General features: G+C 46.0%; 1 protein-coding gene across 1 annotated transcript in view; it reads right to left on the bottom strand.

Moving 5' to 3' along the window:
• Positions 1-6,336: 6,336 nt before the first annotated feature.
• The window catches only part of LOC119956766 (sorting nexin-1-like), a 37,729-nt gene continuing 21,222 nt past the window's right edge, over positions 6,337-22,843 (bottom strand). The window contains exons 8-15 of the mRNA XM_038784146.1: positions 19,000-19,075; positions 17,304-17,417; positions 15,222-15,315; positions 12,214-12,419; positions 11,031-11,174; positions 10,090-10,170; positions 9,928-9,999; positions 6,337-8,197 (exon numbers count right to left, since the gene is read on the bottom strand). Coding sequence (XP_038640074.1) covers positions 8,147-8,197; positions 9,928-9,999; positions 10,090-10,170; positions 11,031-11,174; positions 12,214-12,419; positions 15,222-15,315; positions 17,304-17,417; positions 19,000-19,075 — 838 coding nt within the window. The 3' untranslated portion in view covers positions 6,337-8,146. The remainder of the gene's footprint in view (positions 8,198-9,927; positions 10,000-10,089; positions 10,171-11,030; positions 11,175-12,213; positions 12,420-15,221; positions 15,316-17,303; positions 17,418-18,999; positions 19,076-22,843) is intronic.

The raw sequence follows: 22,843 nt of genomic DNA, 5'->3' as shown, positions 1-22,843 counted from the left end.
CAGGCCTGGAGCTGGGCCAGACCCGGACCGAACCAGGACTGGAGCCGAGCAAGACCCGGCCAGAACCCAGACTGGAGCTGGGCCGGATCCAGACCGAACCCGGACTGGAGCCGGGCAAGACCCAGACCGAACCAGGACTGGTGCCGGGCAAGACCCGGACAGAACCCGGACTGGAACCGGGCAAGACCCGGACCGAACCATGACTGGAGCCAGGCAAGACCCGGACTGGAGCCGGGCAAGACCTGGACAGAACCCGGACTGGAGCTGGGCCGGATCCAGACCAAACCAGGACTGGAGCCAGGCCAGTATCTCTTTGGAATTCTGTGCTTCCATCTGTACTGCTGAGAATGCTGCTTATCTTTGCGTCAACAGCAAATTGGATATGTGGCTTTCTATTTCCATCATTTAAGAGGGCTGTTAATAAATATGGAAAACAGTTGAGGTTATTGTGGGACACCACTAGTCACATGCTGCCAATTATCCTCTCCGGGAGCCAGTGAAACATGACCAATTAGGCTGCACCTCAATCACCTCAGGACTGGTGTCTGCTGCAGCAAAGTCCTTATATAGAAGTGGGGATACAGCCAAAGAAACTCTGTTGACGGTGTCTGAGGAACGGCATTCCCAAAGGCTGAAACATCCCCTTGAATGTCCATTACTACCCCAGGCATGTCGCCCCGAAGTGACCAGCAGGACAAGGAGACTCGCTGTCTGCTCAGCCCATTTCTTAACTGGGTCAATAATTTTCTTCAATTCCATGAGCTTTAACTAACAGTCTCGTATGAGGGGTTATGTCACATGCCTTCTGGGCAGCCACATAAATAGCATCCACAGTCATTTCCCTGTCACCGCTTCAAAAATTCAATCATATTAATGAAACATGAGCTTCCTGAATTCCCATGGCTCACCCTGACCAGCTGAAAATTCAAGGGTGTTCAGTCTGTCCTTAATTAATCCTTCAGCCCCCTGGGGTCCGAGCTCAGGTACTTCCTGCTGAAACCTCTCCCTTCAAACCCAACTCCATGAACAAGCTTCAATATCTCCCTGTGTGGCCAGGTGCTCTATTTTGTTTAGAACATTCCTGAAAAGTACCGTGGGGCATTTCATGACATTAAAGATGCTATATAAATTTGTCGTTGATTATAGACTCTAGTTTAATTTCCCCAAAAGAGATGTTGGCTTCACTGGTCTCACCCTGGTTTCCCTCCCTCACTTCTATTGCTGTCTGCTTTCCTTTCCATTTTGGTTTGTTTCAAAGGGGAGAAACAAGGAGATGGCAGTGGGGTTTGGCATGTGAACTGGAGGCAGAATGGAGAAAAAGAGAAAGATGGAGTGGGAGGAGGGGGGTGGGGAGGGACAATGCAAGATAGACTGCAGAAGGTGAGAGAGGGCAGCACAGTAGCACAGTGGTTAGCACTGTCGCTTCACAGCTCCAGGGTCCCGGGTTCGATTCCCAGCTTCGATCACTGTCTGTGCGGAGTCTGCACGTTCTCCCCGTGTCTGCGTGGGTTTCCTCCGGGTGCTCCGGTTTCCTCCCACAAGTCCCGAAAGAAGTGCTGTTAGGTGAATTGGACATTCTGAATTCTCCCTCCTTGTACCCCAACAGGCGCCAGAATGTGGCGACTAGGGGATTTTCACAGTAACTTCATTGCAGTGTTAATGTAAGCCTACTTGTGACACTAATAAAGATTATTAGATATTTTGAGAAACAAACTGGCAGGAGAACAGGATAGTCAGAATGCTGGAAACACAGAGGGGAGAGAAGCAGAAATTATCGGTGCAAAGGGATTTCGTCAAGGTGGGTTTATGAATATCATGCAAGACAATTTATTTTTTAAAGATCAGTTAGGAAAAAGAGAAGACATCTCTTTTTTTTAAAATTTAGAGTACCCAATTATATTTTTCCAATTAAGGGGCAATTTAGCGTGGCCAATCTACCTACCCTGCACGCAAGACCAGAAGACATAGGAGCAGAATTAGGCCACTCGGCCCATCAAGTCTGCTCCGCCATTCAATCATGGCTGATATTTTCTCATCCCCATTCTCCTGCCTTCTCCCCATAACCCCTGATCCCCTTATTTTTATAATAAATTTAGAGTACCCAATTCATTTTTTCCAATTAAGGGGCAATTTAGCGTGGCCAATCTACCTACACTGCACAACTTTGGGTTGTGGGGGCAAAACCCACTCAGGCACGGGGAGAATGTGCAAACACCACACGGACAGCGACCCAGAACCGGGGTTGAACCTGGGACCTCGGCGCCATGAGGCAGCAGGGCTAACCACTGCGCCACCGTGCTGCCTTAAAGAAAAGACATCTAACAGTGAAGACAAGTAAAGGGAGGAGTCGTGAACACCAGTCATTTTAAAAAATTAATCAGCAATTAAGTATATGGGGACAGTTAGGGGTAGATTTTTAAATAGCACCAAGGTCATTGCTGAATGGATGTCAACATTTAAGATTAGATTGGAGGTGTGAATGAAGGACAAAAGAGTAAGGGACATGGAAACAGCCTGTGTACATAAAATTCGAAATATTTGCTATTGTGGTTGGTCAACACCAGACTGATTCAACAAACTCATATTTCAGTCAGTATTGTAGCTTTTGAATTGATCTATGAAAGCAAATAGCAAGAGACATTGTAAAGGTGCCCTATAAAGGCAACTATAGAGTTTCACCCAGTAAGTACCTGCTCAGTTTCCTGGCAACACTGGGCTGATTTTAAACACTGCATCTGTGAGCTTTACTCAGTCTGCGGCAGAGAGATCACAGCAGCCAACTGCAATGGAAAGGGGAGGGGGTGGGGAAAGAGAGTGACCCAGGATTCCAGCTCCTGATTCCTATAGAGTGACTGCTACAACAATGCAAGACTTTGGCCGGCTGCTGGCTTCTCCGACATTCGGTGCCCTGTGAGGTTTAAACGACCATGTTGATGTAACCAAGAACTGGCAGTTCCCAGGGAACCTCGGTGCAAACTATATTTTTTTGGAAAGGGCAAAACAGTCATAAACGTGCTGAGTGAATCAGTATTTGAGAGTGATTTAGAGCGATGGATTGGTGGGGATTGGGGTAGTGGCAGTGAATCAAAGGGAACAAAGCAATCAGCATCAAACTCCAGGCAGCTTCTCTTTGAAGATAAAACTAACAAATTTTTATTTTCTCGTGACTTACAACGAAAAGAATCTCATGGATCACCGGTTGCAAGCACAGAAACGGTTACAGAAAACCACAGTACAAAATGGAGCTCTCCGTGGTGTGTAGCCAATTACTGCCCTTCTTTCTTCAAATAACAGGCAAAGTGCTTGTGCTGTATGAGTTGTCAAGTGCGTAAAAGGTCTTTGTGAAAAGCAATTGTAGAGTATTTTCTTTATTGGCCAAGGGCCACTAGGGCAGTCAGATGTAAAAACTGCATTAATGACATCAATCTGGCTCACAGAATTGGGCTGCCAAACACAAATTAAACACTGGGTTAGTGTACAGAGGAAAGAGACTTGAACTAGCTCATGTGTACCGGACACTGGGGTTACTGTACACAGCAGTGGCTATGCTGAATGCTCCAAAGTATAGTGAGGGGGGCACAGGATCAGAGAGATTACATAACACACAGGAAGTGTGTCTGCTCACCTGACATTATTTCCCACTTCCCTTAGCCAGAGGGAAGTTGGGTGTCTAATGATTAAATGGGTAACCAGATTGTCACATCAGCAGACACCACTTCCCCTTTCCAATCTTGTTTAAAATCATTAACTCTGTGGAAACGCGACTTCATCGACACCGATGATACTGCAGACACACATTCCCGTCCCATCCCTCAATTCCCAGAAGCGCTTTATCCACTTAATTGATTTCAGTTTTGAGTATACTCAGCAACAAAGCACAAAAATCTTTATTAGTGTCACAAGTAGGCTTACATTAACACTGCAATGAAGTTACCGCGAAAAGCCCCTGGTTGCCACATTCCGGCGCCTGTTCGGGTGCATGGAGGGAGAATTCAGAATGTCCAATTCAGCTAACAAGCACATTTTGGGGAGGGGAGGGGGGGGGGGGGGGGGGGGGGGGAAACTTGTGGGAGGAAACCAGAGCGCCCGGAGAAAACCCACACAGACACAAGGAGAACGTGCAGACTCCACACACAGAGTCACCCAAGCAGGAATCGAACCTGGGACCCTGGCACTGTGAAGCAACAGTGCTAACCACTGTGCTACTGTGTCACCTGAGCATTCCACAGTTCTCAAGGATAAAGATTAATCCCAGCTGGCACACGGCAACAAAAGACCAATCATCACTCAGCCCCTGTTGCACCTTTTTTAAAAAAGCTTTATAAAACTGGGACAGCATGAACCAAGCGTGAATATGATTCAACCACTGTAAATCGAGCATCTCAATCCAGAGATATTACCGGAGGCATCAATAGTGTCTTGGGTGCCTGAAGAGTTGAAGGCCTCCAATTCAAAGGGTTCTTGAATATATTTCCTTTGTGGGAACAGGGACACAGTGTCCCAATAAGAATCGGCAGCTGCATGCTGCAACCTTGGCTGCAATAAATGCTTTTAGTGTGGGAGAGAAGAGATGAAAAACACTTCAGGCAAAATTCAACCAAAAAGGCTTTTCAGACAAGCAATCCTTGACGCCAGGACGACAAACAAACTAACTTCTGTGAAACAAAAGCTCATTGGAAAACCGAACGGATCTGTTGGAACATGTATTTGATAGCCAAATTATATTGCCTGGAACTTGCAGCTCTGGACAAGGCAAGTTAGCAAGCTTCAACAAGAACATCCAGTCACTGTACATGAAACTGCTTCCCAAATTAATTTTGAAATTTGTTTGAGTTCAATTAGTTTTGCAAAATAATTGGGTAATCTAAATTTATAAAAAAAGAAAAAAAAAAAAAAAAAGTTTTGCAAAAAGGATGGTCAGCAGTGGAAGGTGCGGTGTTGTAAAATGATCAAAATTTACTCATCTTCAAGGCTTTATCCATCCTGAAGAAAAACAATCCCTTCCATTTTCACCCTCCTCAGCCGCCAGGAAACTACCCATAAACCAAACTGTGCCTAAATATATCTTTATTCATTCCTGGGGCATTGCCAATGTCAGTTGCCCTTTAGGTGATGAGCCAGCTTCTTGAACTGCTGCAGTCCATATTCTAAAAGGTGCAATCACACAGCACCGTTAGATGCTCGTTTGATGTCCCGTACCAGCCTCCCCGAACAGGCGCAGGAATGTGGCGACTAGGGGCTTTTCACAGTAACTTCATTTAAGCCTACTTGTGACAATATGCTATTATTATTAGATAGGCAAACCTGGATTTTCATACATCGTTGCCAACATATGCCCAAGAATGGCAATGTTCCCATATGCCCTGCTGTCCTCACCCTCCTAGGTGGAGGTTACCAGTTTGGAAGGAGCTGCGAATATTTTGAAGATAGTACACACTGAACTTTGGTGCTCTGCTTTCCTCCCACAGTCCAAAGATGTGCAGGTTAGGTGGATTGGCTATGCTAAATTGCCCCTTAGTGTCCAAAAGGATGAGGGTTACGGGGATAGGGATGAGGTGGAAGTAGGGTGCTCTTTCCAAGGGGCAGTGCAGACTCAATGGGCTAAGTGGCCTCCTTCGGTACTGTAAATTCTATGATTCTATGATAGTGATCACTCCACAGAATTAACATTAACTCCTTCAAAGGGCAGCACGGTAGCACAGTGGTTAGCACTGTTGCTTTACAGCGCCAGGGTCCCAGGTTCGATTCCCGGCTTGGGCCACTGTCTGTGCGGAGTCTGCTTGTTCTCCCAGTGTCTGCGTGGGTTTCCTCCGGGTGCTCTGGTTTCCTCCCACAAGTCCTGAAAGATGTGCAGGTTAGGGGAATTGTAAATTCTGAATTCTCCCTCTGTGTACCCAAACAGGCGCCGGAGTGTGGCGACTAGGGGATTTTCACAGTAACTTCATTGCAGTGTTAATGTAAGCCTAGTGACAATAATAAAGATTATTAAACCACGCAGGTCAAAATAAATCTCGCCAGGAGTTCAAACTCTTCCACTGAGCATGAAGCACATTCAGCAGCACACACTCATTCATCATGTGCAGCCTACACACCAGAACCTAATATTGGATGCAAAAACCCTGACCAATTTCCTCTCGCTGGTCTCGGGCTGAAAAGACAAACTGTTGGAAACCGAATGTCAGCAGGCTCCGCACTGGCCATGATTGGGAATGTTCTCCTCGGTCATGTTACATTGAATAGTATTAGGGAGCAGCCAAGCAGTCTGGAGTCTGTGTGTACATCGGCTGCTATACAGATTCACTGCTTTGACTTCAACAACAGAAGAACCAGAAGAGATCTGGTAAATCATTATGAACTTTATTTTGAAAGTGGAGGTCACAAAAGCAGAAAAGGAACCAGAATTTTTTTTTCTCTATTTGTTCTCAAACACGGTGAAAAGAGACAAACCCAGTTCCTCTGAAAGTACATTGGACAAAAAGTCAAAAAAGGATTTAGTGCATAATGAGTAAAGATTACTGACTGCGTGCACAAAGACACAAGTACCTTTATTCAGAATACTAAACGAGCTTAACCCTATGAGGGCAGGCCATGAGCACGCAAAAGGAATGTAAACAGAACAGGCGATTCCAATTAGCTTTGGCTGTCGATCCGTAAAGCAGACAGTCTCTTGGCATCATTAGGCCACAGTTTGAACAGTCAGACAAACACATTACCAGGTGGCTATTATGGGAGCTCAGTAACAATGGAGGGGGATGGTAATAGTGCAGTATGGGGATGGTGGGGAGAAAGAGAGAGTGGCAGAAGCTTTGTTGTGGCATCACAAGGGGATTGGAGCCAAATACACTAGTGTTTATTTGTGCCTCTGCAATAAATCAATCCCATTGGTAAGAGAAGAGCAAAATGGAAGTCCAATCTCAACCCTCTATTTTCCACCCGCCAAATTGCTGAATGGACGAGTGTTCAGACCCCACAATCAATTCATGAAACAACAGTACTCAACAGGATCAAGTGAAACTATCACCGCTCTTTTGTATACGGATGTAGAGGTAGTGCCAGTATTAGGTCAGAACAGATGAAAGATTTTGGTTGGATAAAGCTACCCGTCCCAGCACGGCATTTATAAAGTCTGCTCTCCAGCCATTGCACGAGGGAAAAGTTTCAATGGAGTATGGACGGAAAGTCAATCTGGATAAACAACACCTGGGTAGTCACTTCACGACAGCCAGAAAAAAAACGTCACCGAGTTCTCTTAGACAGAGCAGCTCATGGAGAGCTCTCCAGAAGTGGGAAGGATTCTTTATCCACCCACATCACAGTCCATATTCACAATACTCCTTCTACAATCTCACGTATTCGATGAGAACCTGTGCTACCAACTGATTTCTGCTCACCTTCCCTCCGATTTCCCAGTGCAGCAGCCCTGTAACCGCAATGCTAATTATATTGTACAAAAACTAGCACAGAAATAAATGCAAATAACGTGGGCCTAATTTCAGGAAGCAGGGCATGCATGTTAAACGTTAACCCCCAATGGTGAACTGGCAATTTATCATGGTTTGGCAACCAGCAGCTTGGCATTCCCAGGCCAATCATTATTTTTGTTTTGAGGGTCCAACTGAAGTTGTGAAAGGATCCGATGTGACATTGCAGTTAGGTGGAGAGCTTGGTCCTGACTACCGTGCTCTCATCATTCCGGTCCCCAAAAATCTCTCTTTGGTCCTCGCGCAGACCTGTACAAATCAGGTCGAAGGAAGACAGGTTTTTTTTTTTTGCTTGTGGTTTTTTTTTTTTTTAAAGTCACATGTGAAAATAGCAGTTCTGTCAGAGGAGAGCAGGAGTTTGTCATCAGGAGAGAGGGGCGGATGCTGCGGTAACAAGTTCAGATAATCCTCCCACTCACCCCCTCCCAAACCCACAAACGGGAAAAAAATCTCAACTCCCATCACTAAACGTGGCTTCCCCACTGATAAATTCATAAGAAAATATATGGAAACTAAAAAGATTATACTTCAAGATTCATCATAGGAAGAGCAAGAACTTCAACCATCGAAGAATGTCCCCTTTTGTAGGCGATACTGCAGATTCATTTATAGGCTGGAGGTACGGTGTAAAAGGCAGCGTGTGGCCACTCAACTCTTCAGTCGCACTACGCAATGGCTTTCGCTTCTGGAAGGAAGGCTTCCCAGTATTTGATTAGCTACCAAAAAGAAAATGTTAGTTAGAGGCATGGAATTTGCAAACTAAAATTCCCAGCGTTAAAGCACATTGATGTCGCTTCCTGAACCAGTTTTCAGTGTTTACCCTCGTGTGCAGCAACCCAACACAGACAGGTTGGACCTTTAACGGACCACGTATGTGCAATATGACTTCAAGTGTATTGGTTTTCAGCCCCGCCTTTAGAATCCCCCCACCCCGGCCCCAAACTCTGCTTACAACCTGCTAGGGATCACCAGTTTCTGCTATTTAACTTGCAACATGATAAACATGCCAAATTAAATGCTTCAGCTGCTTCTCTCCTTGGCTGCCAGTGTGAATCACGTCACAAAGCGACTGACGCAACTCAGAGCAAAATTAATAGCCTCGGAAAACAGTAATAGCTCTGCCATTGAGCAAGATCATTGCCGATCTTCTGCTTCAGCTGCACTTTGTTGCCCGATAAACAAATCCAGAGATATGGATAGAGTCCAGAGATTTATCAATCTTCCTTTTGAATATTCTCAGCCCCGGGTGCCAGAGATCCAAAGATTCACAAACAGAACAGCAAGTTTCAGCGTGGTACTAAAAGGCTGACCCCTTATCCTGGGACTGAGCGTGGAGCTCTAGACTCTTCAATAAGAAGCTCAGTATCGATGGACCAGTTCTTTCTTGGGCAGTGATTGTTTGAACCAACATGCCAGGAAGTTACTGGAATGGAGTGTGGAGGGGAGCGGGGCAGGTATTCGATTAGTTACATGGAACGGGGATGAGTGGTGAAGGAGAGCAGGGCAGGTACTCCACTCTTGAGAACGTCTGGGTAAAAGTAAATAATTCTGTCGACTTTTACTGATTACCCATCGCTATGATCAGTACCAACCAATGAGTACCATCAGCTCATCTCCAGTGTTATCCCTTAGATCACTACACAATCATATCTTCAACCCCTATTTTGTTTCCTGATCTGGTAAATTGTCAGACATCTATTTTGTTTGCTAATCCTATTCTTTTGACCGTCTTTTAACAACTAACGCATTGAATAAACTGTGCTCCAAGTCATGTGCAACTCAAATGTCACTTTAACTCTTGCCCTGACAGCCTTACCACGCACCATTCCTCGCACTCCCCACCATCGCTATGAAACAGTACCAACCAACTGGCCTCCAATCCTTCCCACTCCCCCAGTCTCTCATCACCCCGCCTCTTACTAAGACATGACATAGGAGCAGAATTAGGCCACTCGGCCCATCGAGTCTGCTCCACTGTTCAATCACGGCTGATATTTTCTCCTCCCCATAACCCCTGATCCCCTTATTGATCAAGAACCTATTTATCTCCAAGATAAAGACACTCAGTGATTTGGCCTCCACAGCCTTCTGTGGCAAAGAGTTCCACAGATTCACCCCGCTCTGGCTGAAGAATCTCCTCCTCCTCTCAGTTTTAAAGGATCGTCCCTTTAGTCTGAGATGGTGGCCTCTGGTTCTAGTATTTCCTATAAGTGGAAACATCCTCTCCACGTCCACTCTATCCAGGCCTCGCAGTATCCTGCAAGTTTCAATAAGATCCCCTCATGCTTCTAAACTCCAACGAGTACAGAGTGGTGGGTCTACTACCCCCTCTATTCTACCCTCTGTAGTAATCACAATCCAGTCTCTCCTTAAGCAGCACCCAGGACAGGATACAAGCTGCTTTAAGGAATGATATATAATTCTGCCCCGGACCAAGTTCTCTCACCTGTTGCTGAGAATTTTGAAGAGTTTCCAAATACACAATAATCCGACTTTTGAAGTCTTTGATTTGCTCTTTCTGCAAGTGTACAAAGGCAGGAGAATTAAAATATGTAGACGGGTATAACCAAGACATGGGGTATGTATGAAAACCCTCAACATTGCTTACCTCAAACCGAGCAACCTCCTTCCGAATGGTTACCGAAATCCGTTCAAACTCTCTCTCGTATTGTAGAACTTTGGGCTCCCACTGAAAACAGACAGTACCTAGTCAGCACTACTCCAAACACCCACTGGCTCTCCCCGAAGGCAGTATTGAGGACAGATATTGGTCGGGAGTCAGCAACTAACAAAGAGCTTTTCCTGTACTCGGTAAAGCAAGAGTGAGCAACTAGGTTTTTCCTCAGATTTCCCACAATGTTAGAATCTATTCACCAAGTTCAGGAGCTATAGAAATGGTTTGATCTTTGCAAGGATTTAACTGTGGTGGGTCTTCGCACCGTTACCCCAGGTGGAGAAGAGAAGCCAGATTTCTGCCCAGCGATAACTATCCAGTGTCGTCCCGAGAGGACATGCTACCAAGGACAGGATTGGGTCCACACCCAGTACTCGAATAGCCTGAACTCATCTGTCTTAGATGAGAACATGCATTTTATACAGCGCCATTTACCAGAGCAAATGCTCAAGAGGCATCTCACGGCAGCAAAATCAATTTGATACTAGTCTACCTACGGCAGTATTAAGCTGGCTGATCAAAATATTAGTCCGGGGTAGGTATTAAAGAACATTTAAAAGGAGCAAAGCAAGGTTGAGGGATTAAAGGAAGGAATTCCAGAACTTGGGACCCAGGCGGCTGCGACACGGCTGCTGATGGTGAAGTGATGCTCAAGGGATTAGAATTGGGGGAGCGGGACGGCCAGAGGAGCTAACTAACTGAGATGGAGTGAGGCAACAAATTTGAAACGGGGACAAGAACTTTTAAAAATGGACACATTAAGAAGTCTTATCATTAAGAGGAACACCAGGTTAAAGTCCAACAGGTTTGTTTCAAATCACCAGCTTTCAGAGCACTGCTCCTTCCTCAGGTGAAAGATTCTGTATGAGCCATACCTCTGCTATTTCATCTTTGGCTTGTTGCAGCTTGTCGGGTTTATTGGCCCATATGAGTCGAGCTTCATTCTCTCGCTTTTTCTGTAGTGTGGTCTGAGCATCTTGCCAACGCTGCCATGATTTCATCCGCTGGTCAAACACCCCCTGCACCAGGCCACAGCATTCAGCATCCAGATTAAAACCACACAAAATTATTCAAAATGCTTCAATTAGCAAAGCAAGTGCACAACTGGACGGAGCAAAGCAGGAGGTCCCAGAATCAATCACTAGTCTGTGTCAGGTTTACGTCAGAGGGGCCAGGGCTCCTCATTCTGGTCACTCAGCAGTGATGTTGAATAGAGACAGATTCAGGGGCTGGTTACAATTACCCCCCATTCTTAAACAGCTTTTCAATCCTCCCTATGCAAACAGATGAAGAATATCCCTTTGAGCAAATTACTAAAGTGCAGCTTCCAATTGTGGAGCCATCTATTCTTTCAAGAGGGGGATAATGGGGTGGGTGAGAGAAAAAAGGAGGCACTGACCCACGCACTTTACTGCTCTGTCCCCACTTCCTCCCACCAAAGTAAAGTGGTGGGCGTAGCGGTATTGTCACTGGACTAGCAATCCAGAGACCCAGGGTTATACTCCCGGGTCCGAATCCCACCAGGGCAGATGGTGAAATTTGAATTCAATAAAAGTCTGGAATTAGAAGCCTAACGATGACCATGAAACTATTGGTGATCGTCAGAAAAAACCCAGCTGGTTCACGGATGTCCTTCAGGGAAGGAAATCTGCCATCCTTACCCGGTCTGGCCTACATGCGACTTCAGACCCACAGCGATGTGGTTGACTCTTAACTACCCCCCACTAAAATGGCCAAGCGAGCCACTCGGTTCAAGGGCAATTGGGGATGGGCAACAAATGCTGGCCCAGCCAACGATGCCCACAACAAGGACAAATATTATTCCTCCAGCAGATGGTTTGGTAATCTCCTCAGGTGCTCTCTAACCACAGGTTCTTCTACCTCACAAAATAGTGATGAAAAAAATCCAGTATACGATTAATTTCTCAACTGATGAAGCAGTTTGCGCAAACTACATATCCCAACATGGAAACCACTGCGAATAACCCGGCTACCGGAAAATGTACCAGAGACTTGGCTCGCTAAGTAGTAAAGTGGCTCCATTAGCAGCGCTCATACCCGCACGGCAGAAATCAGGCGGATATAGTCACTCAGCAACTCGGCAAACAGGAAGAAGTCATTGTTGGCTTGATCATGGTAAAGCTGCTCGATCTTCTCCTCGACCTCGGCCAGCTGCGACAGTGCGCGGGACAAAGCCGTGTGGTCCTCCGAGCTCCCAAGCATGGCAGCGCTTTTGGCAAAAATAGCTGTGTTCATCGCGAGCTCTGACAATGGAAACAGAATACAGTCGGAGCACAGGTCAGTTCACAGCCTTCAGTCACAGCACAGAATGGGGCGGGTGGGTGGTTCTTTAAATGTTCATCCAATAGGGACTGAATATCTGCGCCCACCCCACCCCTGCGCCCACCCCCCAATCTCTGAACTCCAGTGTTAAAGTTCACTTTATTACTACCTCACTCATCTACAAAGTGACAAGTGGAGAACAATCCAGTCTCAAAACCTCCAAGTTCCTTACTCATTCTCACGTTCCCCGTTCCACTAAAATGTCATTTCCTTTAGTCTCAGATGAAGAATGTGATAGGAACTTTCAGTTTTAGATAGTCACATTCAGCATTTTATTTTTTTTATAAATATAGAGTTGCTTTTTGCATGGTCCGGCACAAACATTAACAGAAACATAGCAGTAAACAAACTATGAGGAACTACCAGCCACTTGATTACTGTAGTGTGAGATTGTACAGTAACATCTCTCCCCATTCTGTCTCTACACAAGTCATTGACTAAGTGATGGAGTTACAGCATTTTGTATTGTATTGATGGCCTACATTGGGCACAGATTGGTGTGCTGTGCCCCAAGGTAACCGAACAAGACAGTTCTACTCGTGGTTTCAGGAATGGACAGGCCATCACATCTGCACTGATCAAAATCAAAAACAACCACCTAACTATTCTAATCCCATTTTCCAGCACTTGGCCATAGCCGTGTCTGCCCTGGCATTGCAAATGCACAACTATATACTTGTTAAATACCTCCACCACCCTTTCAGGCAGCGAGTTCCAGGCCCCCACCACCCTCTGGGTGAAAAGGTTTTTCCTCACATTCCCTCTAAACCTCCTGCTCCTTACCTTAAATCTCTGCCTCCTGGTCACTGATCCCTCCACCAAGGGGAAAGGTTTCTTCCTGTCTATTCTATCTCTGCCCCTCATAATTTTATACATCTCAATCATGTCCCCCCTCAGTCTCCTCTGCTCCAAGGAAAACAACCCCAGTCTATCCAATCTCTCTTCTGCTGGGGCAGCACGGTAGCATTGTGGATAGCACAATTGCTTCACAGCTCCAGGCTCCCAGGTTCGATTCCGGCTTGGGTCACTGTCTGTGCAGAGTCTGCACATCCTCCCAGTGTGTGTGTGGGTTTCCTCCGGGTGCTCCGGTTTCCTCCCACAGTCCAAAGATGTGCAGGTTAGGTGGATTGGCCATGATAAATTGCCCTTAGTGTCCAAAATTGCCCTTAGTGTTGGGTGGGGTTACTGGGTTATGGGGATAGGGTGGAGGTGTTGACCTCGGATAGGGTGCTCTTTCCAGGAGCCGGTGCAGACTCGATGGGCTGAATGGCCTCCTTCTGCACTGTAAATTCTATGATATAAATTCTATGATAACTAAACTCTCTCCAGCCCAGACAACATCCTGGGTAAGTCTCCTCTGCACCCTTTCCAGCGCTATCACATCCCTCCTATAATGTGGATTCCAGAACTGTACACAGGTGGAGAGTGGTGGGCTAGAATGAAGGCGGCGGAGAGAATAAAGACAACACTGTCCTATCAACAGTCCCAGGGCAAGTACAGCAAAGGAGTGAAAGCAAAATACTGCCGATGCTTCAGAAATAAAAATTGAAAATGCTGGAAAAAAACTCAGCGGGTCTGGCAGCTTCTGTGACGCTGTCACAGCTGAATCATAGAATCTATAGAATTTATAGTGCAGAAGGAGGCCATTCGGCCAGTCCTGTCTGCACCAAACCTTGGAAATGGCATTCTACTTAAGCCTCCACCTTATCCCTGTAACCCTACTTAACATTTTGGACACTGAGGGGCAATTTAGCCTGGCCAATCCAGGAAACCAGAGCACCCAGAGGAACCCCACGCAGATATGGGGAGAACCTGCAGACTCCGCACAGACAGTCACCCGAGGCCAGAACTGAGCCGGGACAAGAGTCATAAAGTGCCTAAAACACAGTTTCCTACTGAACTAGAGTACTTTTTCCACAGTTTAGCACTCTGTAATCAGCTGTGTGCCAATATGAGTAGGTCAATTATAAAAATGGAACAAGTCTATCTATTGCTGAAATAACTGTTCACTGCTTCGATTCGCCATGCTAAAGAAGAAACAGTTTCAACATGATTCTCTGGGTATGTTTTACTTTCAAAACTCCCGACGTTATAATATACTGAATTTAGGCTGATAAACAAGTTGCACTTGGTCATATTGAACTGGGGAGGGCATCACTTTGTTGTTGTGAGGCTAAATCTGCATCCTGATAAGCACGTTCTTCCAGTTCTCCTTTAGGTTTCAGTGTTCAGGCACAATCACATCCTGCACATTTGCAAATGCTGCAACTGAAAGTGATCACTGAGCTGATGATATGTTGGAGTCAGGTACATCTGGAGTTTCTGATTAACTTCCTGCTGGCAATTAACCAACAGTCCCAATGCCTGCAGGTAATCTTAAACTAACACTCAAAACAGCAACCACTGTCCACACCCAGCAATGAGGCAGGAATGTGTAATTAACCCCACCCCTCTAATCCAGCAACAGAATACAGTAAGTAGCATGCAAGGCACAAACCTCTCAGCCTAGCTAAATTTATCTACTGGTGACCTTACAAAAAAACCACAGGACTTGGTGCTTCTACAGACAAGGTTTTGTTATTCTGACCCACACAGTTCTTTGACACGTTCATTCAGGAAAGTGCGAATTCAATAGTTTAGAACTAGGAGGAGTTTGCAAAATTCTGGGATTCTTTGGTTCAAAGTCAAGTTTACGACCCCTTGTTCAAACTTTCTGCTCTCACCTTTTCTGTGATTGACTAGTGTTTCAACAACGGCGTGGAGTTTGCGTAACTGCTGGTCTTCATTCTCGATCTCCTGAAACTTCTCTTCAAACCACTGGAGACACAACAGACAAGTATCACGTATTTCAATGGAAAGGAGGTATAAGGACTGAAAGAGAGCAGACTCAGCCCTCATCCCTCACGTAAAGGCTTCTCAACAGGTCATTGAGAAGCTACGAAATTATATAAGAACCTAATCAGAGACTAGAGAGAGTAGAGAGGGAGAAACTTCTTTTTTAAAAATTTGTTCATGGAATGCGGTGTCGCTGGTTGGGCCAGCATTTGCTCCCCGTCCCAGAGGGCATTTAAGAGTTAACCACATTGCTGTGGATCTGGAGTCACATGTAGGCCAGACCGGGTAAGGACAGCAGATTTTCCTCCCGTTTTAAAAATAATTATTTTTATAAATTTAGGGTACCCAATTCATTTTTCCAATTGAGGGGCAATTTAGAGTGTCCAATCCATCCGGCCTGCACATCTTTGGGTTGTGGGGGTGAGGCCCACGCAGACACGGGGAGAATGCGCAAACTCCACATGGACAGTGACCCAGGTCCAGGATTCAAACTACGGGTCCTCAGCTCCGTAGTCCCAGTGCTAACCACTGCGCCACCGTGCTGCCCTGAGGAAAGTTTGATGAGGCACTAAGAGAGCATTCGATAATTACTTGAATAGAGGCAGTGTACAGTGGTACGGGGAAAAGGCAGAAGAATGGCACTATGTCATGATGCTCATTCGGAGAGCCAGTACAGATAGTATGGACTGAATGGCCTCCTTTTGCACTATGATGATTCAGTGATAGATAACAGCAACTCCCTTGTGTATCACGTTAACAGATAATTTTTCAGCTTTTAGATTCAAATAGTAAAGATTCAGAGAAACAGAAGCAACAGACACTAATTTACTCCAACACAATGCATCAAAGATGGAGATGCACTGAAAGCAGCTCAGAGGTTTACCAGCCTAATATCACAAATAGGTGGGTTGACTTGAAAATGAAAATCGCTTATTGTCACGAGTAGGCTTCAATGAAGTTACTGTGAAAAGCCCCTAGACGCCACATTCCGGCGCCTGTCCGGGGAGACTGGTACGGGAATCGAACCGTGCTGCTGGCCTGCTTTAAAAGCCAGCGATTTAGCTGAGTGAGCTAAACCAGCCCCTTCTGAGGAAAGGTTGGACAGGTTAGGCTGATACCCACTGGAGCTTAGAGAGTAAGAGGCGACTTGATTAAAACATACAAGATCCTGAGTGGTGTGGACAGGGTGGATGTGGAGAGAATGTTTGCTCTTGTGGGAGAATCAAGAATGAGGGGTCACTGTTTAAAAATAACAGGTCACCCATTTGAAATTAGGCAAAATTGCTCTGAATGTCTTTGGAACTCTCTTCCCGAAAAGGCAGTGGAAGCAGAGTCTTTGAATATTTTTAAGGCAGAGCCAGATAGATTATTGATAAGCAAAGGGTGCGAAAGGTTATCCGGGGTAGGCAGGATGCAGATTTGAGGTTACTATCAGGTCAGCCATGGTCTTATTAAAAGGCACAGTAGGCTCGAGGGGCTGAATGGCCTCCTCCTGCTGCTTGTTCTTATGCAAGTCAGAAACTAGCAGATCATGGACCGGACCTGGAGCCCAGAGTGTGGCTGGTGACAGGAGGATCCCTCCATCGCTCCTCACATTAAGAGTCAGGTTGTGCGCAGAGATCAGAACCCTGGAGGATTTCCTCTCCTTGACCCAAAGATTCAGCCGTCAATACAGCCGGCTCCTGTGTCTTGGTCTCTGTCCCTCCACTCGTTACTATTACTTGGAACTAGCCAACTCAGTACAAGACCATAGGTAGGAAGTCGGATTTTTTGATCGTCATCTGTACGTATGGGTAACTATTATCTGCCACGTTTCATCTGAGCATTATTTAACATTTTGCTTTGAACCCAAGTCATGCTTCAACTCATTAGAGACTGGAATGATATTGCTCACTCACACACACATACACGCAACATTAAACAACAAGTGAAGCCTGGTGCTCATTCCACAGTAGCCGTGAAACACTTACTATATCTGACTCGTTCATCTTAATGGTCATCTTGCTGACTGCATCGGCAGCCTTGTTCACCATCCGAAGGAGACTGGCTCCACTCAGAGCCTGAGTGTTTACTGCTCGTGGCAACTAAAAATCAGATTGAAATGTCAGTTATACACAACACCGCTCACCAAAAACCACTTTAATCTTTTTCCACCCACGGGCACACCAGCTAGATAGAGACCGTTTTCAGTAGGTTCCTAATCCTAAAAAAGTTAACTGTTGGCACACATGAGCAATGTTAGATCAACTTTTATAATAGCACATGTTTAAAAAATATAATGCCACCACAGTCACCAAAACAGCCAGAGAGAACATTGGGCATGTTAACAGGTAGTGGGACTGCTACTGGTGTGAGCTCGGTCCACACAGTACCAACCAAATACCAGTTCTTGTGTCCAATTGCCCAACGCACCTGATTCAGTTACGACAGCTAAAGAACATGTAGGGTTTGATGGGACAGGGGGCCTACCCAAGGCGACAGAAAAACATTTAATAGTGACCAGACATGTTTACAAAAGATCATGCAAGACTGCGTTAGTTTTGACCCAGTTGGTTCACCGCTGCTATTTGATTGCTTACCAACAGGCTTGATGGATTAGGGGATATCAGGAAATTCAATTTGAAACATCTCTGTAAAAGCTGGGCAATCACCATTATACATCATCATTGCAATCAGACACAGGAAAGGACATAAACAATAGGCTAGACAAGTACATGGTGGTGAAGAGGGATGGAGACAGTAAAGGAGGGGGTGGTTTAATATCCCTGCTCCTCACTGACAAGCAAAGAAAACTAACACAGACATAGAACATACAGTGCAGAAGGAGGCCATTCGGCCCATCAAGTCTGCACCGACACAATTAAGCCCTCACTTCCACCCTATCCCCGTAACCCAATAACCCCACCTAACCTTTTTAGACACTAAGGGCAATTTAGCATGGCCAATCCACCTAACCTGCACATCTTTGGACTATGGGAGGAAACCAGAGCACCCGGAGGAAACCCACGCAGACACGGAGAGAATGTGCAGACTCCACACAGACAGTGACCCAGCGGGGAATCGAACCTGGGACCCTGGCGCTGTGAAGCTACCGTGCTATCCACTTGTGCTACCGTGCTGCCCAAACTGTGTTGGAAAAGGTAGATGGTTGGTCAGTATCTGTAGGTGGCACGGTGGCACAGTGGTTAGCACTGCTGCCTCACACCGCCAGGGTCCGGAGTTCAATTCCGACCTTGGGTTACTGCCTGTGTGGAGTTTGCACTTCCTCCGTGTGCGTGAGTTTCCTCCGGGTGCTCCGGTTTCCTCCCACAGTCCAAAGATATACAGGTTGGGTGGATTGGCCATGCTAAATTGCTTAGTGTCCAAAAAGGTTAGGTGGGGTTACTGGGCTATGGGGATTGGGTCGGAGCAGGGACTTAGGTACAGCCCCCTTTCCGAGGGTCGGCGCAGACTCGATGGGCCAAATGGCCTCCTTTTGCACTGTAGGGATTCTATGGCAAGTGAAAAGATGGCGATGAGTAATTAAAAAAAGAACTGTGAATTGGTGAGGAGAACAGGTGAATAAAGTGTCAGAAATTACACAGAAACAGTGGACACCATGATTCGGGGGTGGTTTGGGTACGAAGGTAGTAAACCCTCACTACCCATGATTCAGGACTTTACTACCTCATCTTTTTCCAAGAATTCTCTCACATCAGGATCCTGTAGAAGTGTGGGGTGCTTGATGATTCTCTGTAGATATCTGTAATAATAACCAGAGAGTTGAATGTTCCCTCTGCAGTTAATCCTTTTCAGATTTTGAGAAACTGACTAAAATATGACCAGACATCTGTACACACTTGATTACACATTCCAGGTTTTACATCGACATTTCTAATTAATTTCACACATACAGCCTCGCTTTTATGAACATCCTGGTGTTAACAGAGCATAATGGACAGTCTGCAATATTCTTTTTTTCTATTTACAGAAACACACCCAAATTTTAAATTTCAACCTCAAACTCAACAACAGGAGCCAGGAAGCAGCTAAAGCAAAGCTTCTCGCTCCCGACTAAATTGTGGATTAGGTGCCACCTAGTGCACAATATGCAGAAGTGGTCCGGAACACTAGACCTTCAGTGATGCATCGGAATTCGGAGCAGGAGCAAGCCATTTGGCCCTTGCCCAAGATCATGGCTGATTTGTCTCCCTCCACTCCACCTTTCTGCACTGTCCCCTGAAGTGCCCAAAAATCACACCGATCATCGAAAGCCCTCTGTGGTAGAAAATTCCAAAAGTTCAAAAATGTTTAAATGAAGAGAAACTGCACATCTCAGCCCGAAATGGCCAACTCCTTATTATCGAGACTCCCGTTGCTGTAGATTCCCCAGCCAAGGGAAACATTACTCAGTATTTGCTCCTGAAGGAAGAACGTTTCATGTTTCAACGAGATCGCTTTTCATTCTTGTAAACTCCAGGGAATATTCTGGTCAATCTCTCCTCAAAGGACAATCGCCACATTGCAGGAACCAGCCTAGTGAATCTTCATTGCACTCCCTCTAAGGAAAGCATGTCCTTCTTTAGGTGTGGAGATCAAACCTGCACACAGTACTCCAGTGGCCTCACTAACGCTCTTATACTCCCATCCCTTTGTGACAAATGCTAACACACCACCTACATTCCTGATTGCTTGCTGTACTGTGCATCATGCTGATGCATACTTCAAGAGCCCTATCCAGGCACAGAAAAATAATGCCTCTTAATTGGAAAGTGTTTTTATTTTTTATAAATTTAGAGCACCCAATTATTTTTTCCCCGATTAAGGGGCAATTTAGCGTGGCCAATCCACCTACTCTGCACATCTTTCGGTTAAGGATGAAACCCACGCAGACACTGGGAGAATGTGCAAACTCAACACAGACAGTGACCCAGAGCCGGGATTGAACCCGGGTCCATCGCGCTGTGAGGCAACAGTGCTAACCACTGTGCCACCGTGCTGCCCAGAATTGGAAAAAGCATTTGTAAAGAAACCTGCTCTGTCAGATGGAACGGCGGAGTGTAAAGATAAAGGAGGCAGATTATGATGACTAATCTTTCAAGGAATAACACCAACTCACTCGCAGCATCATAAAGTTCACTTCCAGCCTGCATAAGGCACAAGACCATAAGACATAGGAGCAGAATTAGGCCACTCGACCCATCGAGTCTGCTCCGCCATTCAATCATGGCTGATATTTTCTCATCCCCATTCTCCTGCCTTCTCCCCATAACCCCTGATCCCCTTATTAATGAAGAACCTGTCTTAAAGACACTCAGGTGATTTGGCCTCCGCAGCCATCTGCGGCAAAGAGTTCCACAGATTCACCAGCCTCTGGCTGAAAAAATTCCTCCTCATCTCTGTTTTAAAGGATCGTCCCTTTAGACCGATATGGTGCCCTCTGGTTCTAGTTTTTCTTATAAGTGGAAACATCCTCTCCACGTCCACTCTATCCAGACCTCGCAGTATCTTGTAAGTTTCAATAAGATCCCCATCCTTCTAAACTCCGAGTACAGACCCAGAGTCCTCAAACGTTCCTCATACGACAGACTACAAAAGGCAAGTTCTACTTGGCCATGACAGATTACGTTCCAGCAAGCACAGACTGGACTCACTTCAACAACTACATTAAGTTGAAATCTTTTTTAAAAGACTGTTGGCACTTACTGGCATTGGAAAACTGGAGACACCAACGAGATTTAATGAGACCAGGAGCTGCAGACTTACTCAATTCAGTGTATGATTTTACACAACCCAACCAAAATGATTAAGAAGTGAGCTGAATGTGTGAACTCTGAAAAAGATTACAAGCTCAAAAAGTAGCTGAACATGGCAGCAGAAATTGGCTTTGGCAAATTGGAGACATTAAACCAGCTTGTGTACATAAATCCACAGCCAGAAACATTACTTTGTTCCCAAGGTAGTTGAATAAGTAATGCAATTTTCAACAGATCCTCTGCTCTTCCTCCTTGGCCATCACTATTGGATATCTGGGAACAGATGTGTCATCAACACAATTACTGGAAGTATCCAAAAAAAGGCCCACAAAGGAGGAGGAAAATCTTTTAGAGCTGACGCAGCAATCAACCAGAGCCCATTAAACAACTGCAACAAGATTGGATGCAGCGCAGAAACAGAGGGCTGAAGCTGAAAATTAGTACATTCCAAAATTTTTTAATATAAATTTAGAGTACACAATTATTTTTTTTCCAATTAAGGGGCAATTTAGCATGGCCAATCCACCTACCCTGCACATCTGTGTGTTGTGGGGGCGAAACCCACGCAAAGACAGGGAGAATGTGCAAACTCCACACGGACAGAGACCCAGCGCCATAAGGCAACGCTAACCACTGCACCACCGTGCTGCCCCATACATTCCAAAACTGCACACCAGCCAATGACTGAGCTGCTGCTGCTTTGGCCAAGTTTACAACAAAGCTTTGCAAAGAAAAGCAAACCAAGACGAACAGAAACAAAGAGCTGGGCCGGGCCGGGCCAGGGGGGGGGGGGGGGGGGGGGGGGGGGGGGGGGCAGTGCAGGGAAACACTGCCCCCCCCCCCTCAAAACATGTGATTGTGCAGCCATTTCACTGTCTTTACACGGTTTAGGCAAAGCCACATCAACGTGCCTATCTTTACTTGTTCCATCTGATTGGTTGTACTGGGCTAGTTCACCATGTGTGCGGTCACGTGTGAGAAATCTCAATGAATTCAATCTCTTCCTCTGCTGGCTTCTCCTCCACAGAAGATAGCTCGCACCCCATTTTCCCCACAAGTCCAACCCCTTCTACTGCTTGTTCCGAGACTTCCCCCTTCAGGCGCAGCTTTGACCTCTTCAGTCGCTGGGCTGTGTGTTGTGCCAGCAATGCAATACACTATTTTGTGGCTGCTGTTTCTGCAGTTTCCATGGTCTCTGATTTTCCAACTGGTTCATGTGGTGAGATTCCAAGTTTATCTTTGACAAACAATGTGGTGCCCATCTCTCCCTGGAAGAGATCCTTTAAGCACAGAACTCCCCTTGTCCAGAATCTGCTGTCCATCCACTGCATCATTAATGTCCTGGCAGAGGTTGGCGATGGTCTCGCTCTCTGGTGTGTGGGCGCCACTTGAATGATTTCTGCATCCTGGTCGTTTGGCTGCAACTCCACAGCATGCTCTTCCCCAGGTATTTAATATGTCCATGATCCTTTTGCTAATTCATCTCTTCTGCTGTCAAACGCCTCTCAAAACGAGCTTTCCCCCCTTCCATGGCGTGTATCGGCTGGTGAAGCTCTTCCGCCGTGTTGTGCATCAGCTCCAGCTCCCAACTCTCAGCCTTCTCATCTAGCACCTTGGCGAGGGAATTTGAAAAACAGCGGTGAATTGCGTCGGAGGACCTCCGTAAATCAATGGAAGACGCCTCAGCCCCCATTCACGCAGCTTTGGAATGAAACCTCATGGCCACCGCTGGAAGTCTCGAGCCTCCCACAGTCCAAAGATGTGCAGGTTAGGTG

This window comes from Scyliorhinus canicula, chromosome 24 (genome assembly GCF_902713615.1).
Source record: "Scyliorhinus canicula chromosome 24, sScyCan1.1, whole genome shotgun sequence".
NCBI classification, from domain to species: Eukaryota; Metazoa; Chordata; class Chondrichthyes; order Carcharhiniformes; family Scyliorhinidae; genus Scyliorhinus; species Scyliorhinus canicula.
This window is presented reverse-complemented; position numbering and strand designations above follow the sequence as displayed.